The sequence below is a fragment of the Gossypium arboreum genome, chromosome 3 (assembly GCF_025698485.1).
Source record: "Gossypium arboreum isolate Shixiya-1 chromosome 3, ASM2569848v2, whole genome shotgun sequence".
NCBI classification, from domain to species: domain Eukaryota; kingdom Viridiplantae; phylum Streptophyta; class Magnoliopsida; order Malvales; family Malvaceae; genus Gossypium; species Gossypium arboreum.
The window spans coordinates 77174187-77188131 of NC_069072.1; the positions used below are offsets into that span (position 1 = coordinate 77174187).

General features: G+C 33.1%; 1 protein-coding gene across 1 annotated transcript; it reads right to left on the reverse strand.

The window, feature by feature from the left end:
* Nucleotides 1-3551: 3551 nt before the first annotated feature.
* Nucleotides 3552-9644, reverse strand: LOC108453439 (lysophospholipid acyltransferase 1-like). The gene is made up of 8 exons (XM_017751539.2): nt 8881-9644; nt 8150-8205; nt 5240-5460; nt 4732-5140; nt 4565-4650; nt 4359-4422; nt 4166-4278; nt 3552-3903 (listed from the first exon to the last, which is right to left on the reverse strand). The coding sequence occupies exons 1-8, from the start codon at nt 9180-9182 to the stop codon at nt 3766-3768; spliced, it is 1389 nt and encodes a 462-aa protein (XP_017607028.1). The 5' UTR covers nt 9183-9644; the 3' UTR covers nt 3552-3765.
* Nucleotides 9645-13945: the final 4301 nt, after the last annotated feature.

Consider the following 13945-nt stretch of genomic DNA (forward strand, 5'->3'; position numbering starts at 1 on the left):
AATTAATTCAATAATAAAGCATTTAAAATATATTTCTATCAATGCTTATTAACATACTTACCTTGACTGCAAAAACGACGAAATAGATCGACTAGTCCAAAACTTTATTTTTCTCCTGATCTAAATCTGAACTTCGTTTTTCTTGATCTATATGTAATCAAATTTAGCTTATTTAATTATCATTCTATTCAGTTTAGCCCAAAATGCATATTATGACAACTTTACATTTTTTCCGCCAATATTTCAACATTTTTACAGTTTAGTCCCTAGCTCATAAAAATACAAATTCATGCAATAGGTCCCTACCCATGCTAGCCGAATTTCTCTTATTACCAAAGCAGACCATATTTTTCATTTATTTCATATTTCTACCACAAAATTTTCACATTTCTCAATTTAATCCCTAATTGACAATTTTACCAAAAATCACTTTACAAATGTTGTTTATCTAACAACAACATACATTTTCTATCATCAAACATCAAAATACACATACATTCATCAATGGAAAAACCCTAAACCTTTAACAGTTTTACAAATTAGTCCCTGGAGTAGCTAGATTAAGCTGCAATGATATAAAAAACATATAAATCACTAAAAACAAGACAAAAATCATACCTATTTGAAAGAAAAGAAGATGACCGAACCCTAGCTTTATTTCTCCATGTAAAAATCAGCCTAAGTGTGTTTTTTTCTTTGAAGAAGAAGATGAACATAAAAAAGATGTTTTGTTTTATTTAATTAACCTTTATTTACTAAATACCAAAATTAACCTTTAAAATTATCACAAATTTCAAAATTACCAAGCCATTATCATACACTATCATATTATTGGGCTATTTACCACATAAGGACCTCCAATTTAAATTTCTATAGCTATTAGACACCTTTAGCTAATAGAACTCCACTTTTACACTTTACGCGATTTAGTCCTTTTTATCAAATTGAGCATTCAAACGATAAAATTTTTTAACAAAATTTTCACACAATCATACTATCATGCCGTAAACATTAAAATAATAATAAATTAAATATTTTGACCTCAAATTTTTGGTCCCGAAACCACTGTTTCGATTTGACTAAAAATAGGCTGTTACAGAATAACAAATAACAAACTAAGAAGTAATCCTTACAAGATTATTGTGTTTGCCAATTAAGCACAAATACAAAGAATAACACTTGAGCTGAATGAATACAATGAAAGTTCACAAGTGTTTACAAGAAGAATATGAAATAATTAAGCACTAAGGTTGTTTTGATTGATTTTTAAGCTTGATGATCTCTATTCTTGTTGTAAGTCCTTTAGAAGAAGGTATTTATACCCTCTAATTCATTTCCAACCGTTGGGGATGAAAATACCAGATCATTAAATTCACCTACAACAAAAAGTATTGATATTTTCTTCTAAGAGTATCGATACTATAGCATTTAATGTCTAATTTAGTGACCATTAAAGTTAGTTTACAACGATACTGAAAACAGATTATCGATACCTGGTAAAAAGTATCGATACTTTTTGAAAAGGTATTAATACTTTTTGTATATCAATGAAAACATATTGTTAATTTGGTATCAATATTAGAATGAGTATCGATAATTTGAAAATTATCGATACTTGGTCAAAAAGTATCGATACTTTTTGGCCTGGAGCAATATTGACTTGTTTAAAAACAGTTTTAATATGATTGAAAATGTACTCAATTGAAACCATTTTAACTTGATTTTTTCAATTTTGCCCAATTTTGTTCAACTTTAGCTTTTATTCAAAAATACTTTAATTTGTAATATCAAAACATATTATCAAATAAAGTTTAGTTTAACACAAAACAATATCGTTGCTAATTGAATGCCTTGATAATGTTTCATTGTTATTTTAAATGCTATTTTGTTCCTAATTTATGATTGTATTATGTCTTAGAAAATTCTATTGAATGTGACTACCACACTTCGAATTGTTAGATAAATATATATATTTGTACCTGGTTAGAATGCTTTTATTGTTAACTTACACATTGGTAGCTATAATTAGATCACCATTGAGCTGTGAAAATCTCAATGCTCAAATTTTTAATTCCGTTGATTGGTAATTCATCAGTTTGTGGTCAAGCAGCAACATTGCCAAAGAGTCTTTGCAATTCTTATTTGTAAAGGCCCTTAGTAAAGTTGGCATGTACTTAGGATTTGTTAATTGATTGACTTAAGTGCTTGAATTTTATTTCTAAACTTATTTGATTATTTGATCAACTTTTGTTTAATGTTTTATTATTTGTGTTATATGTTTTTATAAGTTTGTGTTTTAATTTGTAATGATTGAATGATTGATTGAGCGAGTCACTCTAGCAACCGTGGTGACTCTTCAGATCCAACTGGACTTCTGGGTCAGGTTTTAAGGTATTATAAGACGTGTTGAGTGCATGATGTCGGATGTCCATCATGCTTAAGACTAGCCTTGAGTAGAGTGAATGTGCTTGCCCCTTAAAGTGGCCCTTATGAACAAAGCAATGAGCTAGAAGCGACCCTTAGTTGGCGAGTGATCAATGATCAAGTAATTAGGTTCCGACACATGAGACATGTTGAGCAACACGAACTTAGTGTTGGGTTCCACCAAGCCTTGAGCAAAGATACCTTGCAACTTGGACAATGATGGTTAGCGGTCAAAGATCATCAATAAAAATGATGCTTAAGACCTCTTGTAAGCATGAGTGCCAAATGTGACGGGAGTGGGTGTCCTCCCTTAAGCCAAGTCCACACCAAGAAAGAGGCCCTTGGAGCAAGGATTGACGGGAACTAAGATAGTTGGGAAAAAGACATAAGAAAGGCTGATCATGATCAAAAGTAATCATTGTGCTGCACGAAATCATGTTGTTCAGGTAAAAAAAAGGGTGATCAATGATACTAAGGCAATTTGGTTTAGGGCGTGTTATTGTCGAACAACTCCTAGTCTTGGACATAGGATAATGGATACGAAGATGATTAGATGATCGAAGGATGAGTCAATTCGAAGATATGCTATTCCAAACTCCTTGTTGTTGTCCTATGAAGCATAAAAATGGAGTCCATTTTAATTGGATAATACCTAAACGAATTCAAGTGGCGGAAAGAATTAATAAATACACTTCATGGCATTTATAAGCCAAAACTGGGATCAAAGTGGCGCGTGCATATAGGTGCCGCGTCTGGACAGGTGTCGTCTAATATTCTAGATTGGCGCCACAGTAATGTTCTCAGAACATAAGTTAAGAGGATGCTCCTAGGATTCATTACAACTAATCAAACAAGTTCTCAGATCATCATGGCCTAATATTGTGTGTTAAATTTACGAGGATACATCCAGAAGATGGCTCAAGTTGCTTAAAGGTCAGATAACAGTACACCGTAAACTGGATACCGACTCTACGAACACGACATTCATCCAATGTCTACAGCAGTCCAACTGGCACAACAAGCATCCAGTTGCTAGATGTTCTCGCTTGGCCTTAAACAATTTGTTGTGCCAAAAAGAAGAATGCAAGATTTATAGTGCACTGGATCAATGTAGGGATATTAGTATGTAGTTAAAGCCGACCTAATATTAATTTTTTCGACATTAAAAATGACACAAAAAGTAGAATTGCTTAACAACTGAAAAAGATGATAAACCAAAAACGATTGAAATTGATTCATACAAATTGTAAGCCAAAATCTGAAGATAAAACAAGGTTGAAACAAGCTAGACAAATTCCAAAGGTTACAAATCTCACTGCGGAAAGAAACGTGGGTTTAGTCTCACTGTTGTTTACGAGCTTTAGATCTGGCAGGCTTTGCAGGTATTATATAACCAAGGAGAATCAATGTTATTGGAAGAATGGTTCCAACATAATACACACTACCATACAACGCAAGTGCCTCATGCAAGCTTAATACCTGTACCATACAATAAGAAAAAGCATATTAGAAACGTTCTTCCCACAGGAAATCCTGGGTTCTACCAACTAAAAGTTCAATCCTCTTCACATTCAAAAATGCCCCCAAAGTAAATCCCATTTCATTTTCTTTCATTTGCAAGCTTCATTTTCTATAAAAGCATTTTAAATTAATTTTCTTTTCCATTTTTTAGGGTTTTTAGTTTTTAGTTTCCCCATAAACCAAACCCAAGCCTATAGCTGAGAGAGGGAGAGAGAGTAACCAGAAATCCGACAGCGGAGTAGTTGAGAATCAACAGTGTGTAAGCAAAGTTGATGAAGACAAGTGTTTTCTTCACAAGACCTATATTTGAAGCTTGCTCCCATCGATAAATAACTGCTCAGAAAGGAAATGGGAGAGTTTAACAAATAATAACAAATAGATTCCAATAACAGTAAGGATACTGATATCAGTACCTCTTGAACCAGCAATCATCAAAGCTGACTGAACAAAGAAAAGCATGTACCCAGGATATAATCCCTGCTTACACACACACAAATAAAAAAAGACGGCAGGAACTAATGAGAGATGTACCATGGAAATTTTGGGTGAAATCTGTCCATCATATTTTCATATTAACAAAGAAGAGAGTAAATGTTTTCAGCAAAGTAAAATGACTCACATGCCAAACAGCACTGACAGTCTGTGTAGCCAGCAACTGGAAAAAACCAGGTTTCTTCCCCTTTGTAATAAGTCTCTCATAAACATCTGCACCAACACAAGTAAAAAAATTTCACTCATCTTATGACTTCAGCTTGTATTTGCTTCAACGTGGCTAGAAAGACTCACAGTGACGAAGCCAGGTGCTGACTTGTATGTTCCAGACAAGTGGTAACACAACTGCACTCTTTGCTAACTCAACCCCTGGGATGTCAACATTTTTTGCGCGATCCCATTTTGGTTTTGGTGGTGAAGATTCTGTCCATCCACTGAAACCCAGGCCAGATATAATAATGGATGCCTCTGAAATTGACCAGATAAAATAATATTTCCATCGTGCTGTAAAGCCAGACATATACTGGAAACTTAGCTTCCTCCAGAATCCCCATTCTTGGTATACAGGTTCACCGAACCGTGACAAGGGATGATATGGAACAAGATAAAGATACACTGCCATGGAAATACCAGCTTGTACAAGTGCTCGGAAAGTTGCCCCATAAGGTGATGGTGATAGTCCTTTATCTGAAGGAGCCCAAATCTTGAAAGGGAAAAAAAGTGACAAGATTATCGAAGCTGCATACTGGTAACTTCAGAGTAGAAATGGCATGCAAGTGCACAAACAAAATAATAGACCTACCCCCTCCCCTTCAGTCCACTCAAGGTAGTCCTTTATCTCAAAAACTGGACCAGCAAAGTGACTGCCACAGCAGAGGCAGTACCCGAAATATTCAATCAATGAAGGCAACTTCACCAACCTATATTTCTTCTGAGCCTCGCGTAAGTCTTCCTCTTTCAACAACCCATCATTGTAATTTATTGCAGATGAAATGACTTTCAGTGTCAACACCATCAATGCTCCTAAATATTAGAAGACAGAGCTCCATAATTAAACAGCATCTATAAAGTACTACAGAAGCATTCTCCAGAGAACATATGAGAAAACTGCAGAAAATCTGAAAAAATTAATTGAGGGACAATGTTGGAACAGATTTGGTATTACAGCCCACAAATATCAATAAACCAAGGGTTGAAGTGCATCACAACTGAGAGCAGCAATGTGAAGATTTTCCAAATTTATCCATTTTACTCAAGCATAGCAGATCTACAGTTTGTTTCAATTTCAACCTTAGTAATGAAAAATTAAAGAACAACTTCTCAAAGTGAAGGACAAATTCCAAACATACTTACTGTGTGGTTTAGGGGAGAAAACAGCAACAGTAGAAAGAATTAGGACTGAACAAAAAAATTGGAAAGAAAATGGAACTCTAGAAAACTTGGGTAGAGTTTTTCTATTAATTCAAAGAAAATAATAAGAATAATAATTATGGCTGTAAAGCCTACAACTTATTTATGTAGACTTTCTTTCTTGAAAGTGAAGTTACTAGGCTTTCTTGCAAACAAAGTTTTATTCCTATGAAATCCTCAAGCCTAGAGAACCTCTCTTTCCCTACAAGGCACTAGAAGGTCAACCCCACTTTCCACACTATGTTGACTTGACTCCTAAGCCCAGCCATTCCCCGCCAATCTTTCACATTGCAGCAGGGGCTGATCTTTTCCATGGTGTCTAGAGAAACGATCTTTGAACAAGACATTCGTACCCAAGGAAAATTTTAGCAGGCATTACTATTATCATGAAGACAGGGAAGGGAAGGAATTTGAGTTGACAAAGGAGCTCACTTCTGACTAGCTAAGGCCATCTTCCCTTCCCTTTGGGAAACCTAGTGGCAAAAAAGAGATTCATTAGCTCATTATTTAGTCCAAATCAGTGAAATGACAGAATCTATAAAGATAATTCAACATGCCTTGGAAAGAATTCCTGAGGGTCCCTGTGAGAATATAGAAATCTGATGCTTTAATAATTTTTATTTTTATTGGATATTGGGAATAGATGGACTTTCTAAGAAACCATTTTACTAATAGGATTTACCACCACTTAAGCGACTTTGGCGGCTTGGACAGTTACTTGATACTTGCGATTATTTCATTTCCAGATACTAGCAATGTACGATGGTCAAATAGGATCATTTTCTTCTCGAGACCTTTTACTTTTTCTCATTATGTAGGAGTTCAAATTAATTCCTATTTATCTATCATCCTAAGTGAGTTAAAATTCAAATTAGAATAAAATAAGGGGGAGGATTTTCTTGGTGATACTTTCCGGCCATCAGATAGGGAAATTGTTTAACTAATTACACGAATTGGATTTCATTCAGTACAACTAGTTCCTACTCGAGAAATGAACTCCTAAAACCGCTGAAGATGTAAGGTTGTACATGTTGTGAGTCATCTTGATCATCAAGAAACTATAACTATATACCATGTCGGTTATAAATGTGCTTTGCCCCTTTTCTTTTTCCATCTTTGAAGCGAGTGAAGTCAAGTTTGCGTTTGCAAGGAAAATATATCATAAACTAAACATTGGAAGCATATTTTCAGCATCTTTCACAAACTTAGCTTTCACATAGACCAAAAATTATTTTCCTCTAAAAGGCAGCATCACCTTTACACTATGACTTGCCTTCAAACTTTCTGGCTTTTTCTTAAGTTCAGCATTGAATTCTCTCTCAACAGAATCTGTTTCAATTGTAGAAACCGAATAAGTTCTTTTTACTCCAAAATCATCATTGGACGTTGTGTCCTTTGAAATATCAAGGAGAATTCCAATTCGCTTCCAATCCTCCCCTTCTTTTGAGGTTGTGGTTGTCATTGTACGAACAACCCAAAATTTTCCCTCAACTAGATACGCCTCAAGTTCTTCACTTTCTTCAAGAAATTCATCATAAATCGATTCTAACATATCGTATTCTTTCTCTTCTACATGCATCTAGCAAAGAGACTCAGCAACTTCAACATTGATTTTGCCTTCGTTTAAGGGGCATGCATCGACCGCTCCTTCAATCCACCTCGTACCGTATAATTGCGAGTCCAGCATCATGAAAGGGGTTTTCTTCTACACCAAAATCAGATTTATCAATGAGACGACCAGTATATCAAACTGATTGTGGGCACCTTTCAAAATCTCCATCAAGGTTCCCTTTTGTTCCTGTTGCAGCCAAGCATAAACTGCACGCGAAAACTCCTCAATCGCATGTGTAGTGCAGCCAATTCTGTTTCTTGACACTAATTTTGTCTTCCTCGACCACTAATGCATCCAACCATGGCTTAATAGCAAACACTAATTATAATCCCTAGGATCTAATTAGGCTCTGATACCAAAATTGGTGTGGTTTAGGGGAGAAAACAACAATAATAGAAAGAATTAGGGATAAACAAAATAATGGGAAAGAAGATGGAACTCTAGAAACCTTAGGGTTATAGAAAACAAATAATAAGAATAATAATTATCGCTACAACTTATATAAACTTTCTTTCTTGCATGTAAAGTTATTAGGCTTTCTTGCAAACAAAGTTTTATTACTATTAAATCCTAAAGATAACTAATAACCCTAGCCGTCTATAATATATCTAATACTTAAAATAAATATTATAAGGTAGAACTAAAATAATAAAATATTATGATAAAAATAAAAGCTCCTGCGTCACTTACCAGTGGCATCAATGCCTCCTTCCTTCCATGCATCCCCACTCATGTAATATACATGGCTAGAAACATATATGAATAGTTATTCTCCACACAAAAAAACTGAATTATCATGAATGAAGCTCAGACACACACACAAAAAAACTACAATAGATAATCAAATATCAAGTTATTCTCCACCTCTCCCACTAGAAAATAGAAAAGATGAGGAAATACTAAGAAACCAAACCTTCAAAGAAAATTCAGAAAAGAAAAACATATAGATATATAATATGCGTGTACATATATAATCATTAAGGTGTTGTTAAGATACTCTTCTAACAAATTTTCATCAAGGGTCAAAACATCAATAATCTTAGATGGTAAAGGAAGGAAATATACACATTTTATTAAAGTAATCAAAAGGACAAACATGTAATCCTCAATGACATAAAGCAAGGCCAAAATATAAGGTTCTGGCTGCAAGATTTCCAAATTGCAAATATATTGTGATCATTAATTAATAAGATAAAACTGAACAATCTTCCTATCGTATGAAACTATCATGCATCATAATTTAAGCGTTCAGTGTCACAGAAATTTGAAATTTTCTCACAATTCAGCTCAATAAAACGCATCAACAAAAAAACTACCTACCAAACCAGAACTTTGAAACAAAACCGGACGAATATATCAAATCTAGGGGAGGAACTGTTCCAGGGAAATTTGAAAGAAAAATCAATGAAAATATGACTTACCAGCCAATCAAATAACCGAAACTCAAGAAAAATGTGATAATCCCGCACTTGGGCCGATAAAGAAGCATTGCAGCATAACCCAAGAGCATGGGCACCAAGAAAAGCAGATTGGAAGAGATCCCAAACGACAAATAAGAAAGCACGAGACCTGAAAAAGCTGAGTAAACGTGTTTAGGTAGTGTACCCGGAACAAATCGCCACAGAAAACTCACCGGAATGGTCGCCACGAAACATAAAAGGAACCAAAGTACCGGCACCGATACGCCGATTGCCGCCGCCATAGTTTCCAAGCCAAGCTCCATCTTCGTTTCAGCTAGTTTGCGGCGGCCGACGACTTGTATAGAATGTATTACTTAGAATGGAAGGACAGGAAAGGGATAGGGATTGCCGGATAGGGAAGACATAAGTCTAAACTCGAAAACTGAAGCTATTTAATTTTGGGTTTTGAAATATTTTTCTTATATATTTTAATGGTCTAATTCTGAATTTAGCCCTTTACTTTGTGAGATTTGATATATAAGTCCCTATGCTTTAGTTTTTAAGAGTTTTGGTCAAGTGCTACTAAGAAGTTATTCCAAGTAACACTATTAAAGTGATTTGTTATTAAATTGTTGGCTTGTATGTAATAAATTAACAAAAATCAACTAATCAAATTCATTGATTTACCCAAGATTGGACTAATTTTTCATTTTTTATAAATCAAAGGAAAGGGACTAGCTTTTTTTGGTTTTAGGCCAATGAGATTGGTTTCCGTAAAATTAATTGTTGTAATGATGAGATTAGAGTTTGAAGTAATTAAACACGCTGAATTGAAGTAATCCAAATGGTAAGATTGCATATTTCAAATCTAAAGTTTTTAAAGTACGAAATTACCCTTTTAGAACTTGGTAGGTGTGCTTTGTCGAATTGTACTTTTATGACAGAACGTACAAAAAGAATCGCAGCAAATGTGATGATGTTTGAGAGGAGAATATGTTCGTTACAATTGATGACCACGCGTATCTATTATGTATAATTAATGTGCACATTAGTTGTCTGGGTTTTGAAGTTTATGGTTGCCCACTATTACACATTGAATGATAATCCACTCCATAATAGGTAAAAGCAAGCCATTTACCCTTTCCAACAAACAGACAGGCCATTTACTTCAATACAATTAATAATGATGTATGGATTTTATTTTGGTTTAATTTTTTTATATTTTAATTTTTCTATTCAAAATTATTATACTCTCTCAATTTTTTCGTTAAAATTATTGACGTGATTATTATATAAAAGATAAAATAATTTTTAGTCCTCATAATTTACAGTTTTTTCGTTAATTTGATTTTTACTCTTATGAAAGTTAAAAAATTGTTTTAAAATTTAATTTTTTTCGTATTTTCAATAAATGATATAAAATTTTTAAAATATGTGAAAAATTTTAAACTCTTTAAATTAATAAAATAAAATAATTTTTAAAATTTATTTAAAATAATTTTTTAAATATGAAAAGTATAATAATTTCCAAAATTAAAAAAAATTATTTACTCTATGAATAGGTAATAAGGTCTCTCAAACTTAAAATATTCATTCGGTTGATACTAAATCAAATTTGAATAAGTTTTTTTTTATCTTTTAAATCAAATTAATTAATATCACAAATAGTTTTATGTAAATTTAATTATGAAGTATATAAAATTTTAATACAAAATACTTTTTAAATAATGATAGAATAGGTTTAAATTAAATTTGATATAACTTTTTCCAAAATACACTGTATTAAAAATTATATAAAATGGACTCCATTTTGACAAAACACAAAGGTAATAAATTAAGTGTTGAAATTTGTATAGAGTATATTTTGAAAAAAAACATAATATATTTAAATTTGATTTGATTTAGAGAGTTGTATCATTATTTTAAAAATTATTTTACACTAATATTTCAGTATACTTTATAATTGAAATTTAATTAAAATATTTTATATATAAATAATTTAAATTAATTAAAATGTTTGTTCAAATATGATTTAATATAAATGGAATAAATAGCTCAAATTTTGGAGGACTCTATTACCAATAAAGGTATTCAAGGGAGAGGTAAGGCGAGGCAGAGGCCCAATTTAAAAAAAAAATTCAACTTCAACTTCTTGCTAAAATGGACCATTTCGTTATTTAAAAATAAAAAATTATTTTAAATTTAAATTTAATTACGAAAATAATATTAATATATTTTTTATGTTTTATTATTTAAAACAATAAACCAATGAAATTAAATGGGCTAAATTAAAGTATAGGGACTAAATTTTAAATTTCAAAAAGTACATTAAACCTTTTATTAAATTTTGTTTAGTTTTTCGATTTATAACCGTGATGAAGCTAAGGGGACTGGTAGGGGCTTCGACCCCATAAAAGTTTTAAAAGCATATTTCAAATATTAAGCCTCTAAATATTGTATTGACGATACCACCCTTTCAAGTGGTTATTTAGATCCTTTCTTCAAGAGTTCAAGTGTAATTTGTACTTTTGTAGCGGGATCGTGCTTTTGAATGTTGCCTGGTAGCAGAAAAAAACAATCCAAGATTTCGGAGAATTCAATTATTGTTTTGTTTATTTGAGGTGTCCGTCTTTGTTCTTCTTGTTAAGAATAATTGGATGGTGGTGTTTGTGTTGTGAGTCCCTACTTTGTGGTGGGGTTTTCGTTTGTGTTTGTGCATGGATTCCAAGATTTGTACGGTGGCGGTTTATGTGCTGGGAGATACTGTGCCTAAGTTTGATTCTGGGAGAGTTTGATGGGATTGCGGGTCTTCTCAATCGGTGATTTTGTCATTTTCACCATAATTTGCTTTTCTGATTACTTTATGTTTTCTTGCATGGTTCTTTTGACTTTAAGTTTCTTGCATGATTTTTAAACCTTTGAGCATGGTTGTCGTTTTTGTGGGTCTTGTGATGCCAGGTAAGTTTTTTTTTGACTTTTCTACTTGATTTTTGCATGTATTAATTTTCCTGAGGCTCTACTCTTCTTGGGCATTTATTACGTCTCGCTTTTCCTTATTTTCTTTAAATCATATCACTATTTTCTTCTTTTACATAGGTTTTCTCATAGGGTTTCCTGTAGATTTTTGCTTATATTTTTACTTCCTCTTAAAACTGTTTGCTGCGGGTTTTTTTTCTGTTTTCTATCATTTTTAGCTTTGTTCTTGAGTTTTTGGGGGTCCTTTTGGGTGGTGGGTTTTGGTGTTTTTTTTTGCTAATAATAATTTTCTTGGGGTGCTTGCATGGCTTCTTAACCCTCTGTGTTGTGTCTTATTCCTCTTATCATTTTAGGTTCGTTGGTGTTTGCCTTAATTGTATTTTTTGTTCCTAGTGGTTTATAGGTGCCTTATTGCTTCTCTTCTCTGTTGTGATCTTGCAAGTTGTATTGGTGGCTCTCGAGGAAAGTCTCTCGTGCTTGGCCTGATTTGGGGGTCATGTTTGTTCTCTTGCGCACTTTCATTATTGTCCTTGGATATGGCGGAGGACATAAATGTGCTACTGAAAAGATTAATTTTTTTAGAAGAAGAGTAAAAAAGAGTGATTAGCTCTAATCAATATTCTACAAAGCCTAAGAGCTATGAAGTTTAGGTTGTGGGGAAGACAATATCTAAAGAAAAAAAAAACAAAGAAACTGTGTACCGGATCTTAAAATCTCTATGGTTCACAAAAGAAGAGGTTAGCTTTGTGGCATTAAGTGAAGGTGTTATTCTGGTTAAGTTTGGTGCCATTGATGACAGAACGACAATCCTTAATCTTTCTCCTTGGCTCTTTAATTAGTGCCTATTTTCTTTATTACCTTTTGTTAAGGACCAAGGGTTAGAGAATTACGTGTTCAATATCACACCTTTTTGGGTTAAAATTTACAACATACCATTCAAACAAATGGATAGACAAATGGCCATAAATGTGGGAGAGATGATAGGTGAGGTGTTGGCGATTGATTGGCGTGATAGAGATGGGGTGATAAAGAATGATGTAGATGAATGCGGAAGTGGATCATAAAGTTTGTCAAAGTCATGGATTTACCCTAGATCTCTAGACGAACATAAACTGAAACAAGAAAAAACAAAAATAGATTAGTTGTCGCAAAGAAGAGTCAAACGAAATTAAAACGAAAGAAAGATGAACTGACTGGTAAAGAGTCTAAAAAAGAACTAGTTAGGGTTTCTTGGAAGAAAAGAAATCGTCCTTGGACCTCAAGAAAATGCCCTAACCAGATTTGGAAAAATAAAACACAAACAGATTTGTTAGAAGTGATTTTAAAGACAAAAACAAACTATTTTGTGCAAGAATGCTTGAAACAACAAGAAAAGATTAAAACTCCTAATTTTGACGTGTTTCTTGATAGAACAAGGTAGGAGAACGTCTTTCTTGAAGCAACTTTAACCTAGAACGAAAATCAATAAAATCAGTAAGCCAAAACAACAAGAACAAACTTAAATAAGCAAGAAACAATAAATTAAGGATAGAAAAGAGAAGATGACATCCTAAGAAGCCTTGGAAACATTAAGAATCCACAAATCCTTTCAATGGCTCTAATTCCCCCTCCAAGAAAGAGATCTTGGCAAGAAAAAGCTAGAAGATGATTCCCACCACCTAAAAGATTGTTAAAACAGCTTCTAAAAGAAACTCAAGAGCAATTCTTGAAGGAAAACTCAAAAAGAATTATTATTAACTAAAAAAAAAACATAACTCAATTGTATGTGTATAAGGGTGAACGTTCATGCTACTTATAGGCCCCTAAAATAAGTTTTCCTAACCCTAATAGAATAAATAACATGACACTCATCAAAAAAAAATAGTTCTAAGTGTGGACTTTTAATGGGAATTCAAAAGGAATTAAATGAGCTCTTTGGGCTGAATCCTTACATGATGATCCACCTATTAAAATAAAATTGGACCTATAGTTTAAATATTTTACAATTTGGGCCACTTTGATAATTTGGCCTGATTTCAATTAAATTACTTTCCAAACTTCAGGATGGGCTTGTAACCATATTAATGTTCAAGAACTTGGTCTTGTGATCCATTTTCTCTCGAAATTGGCT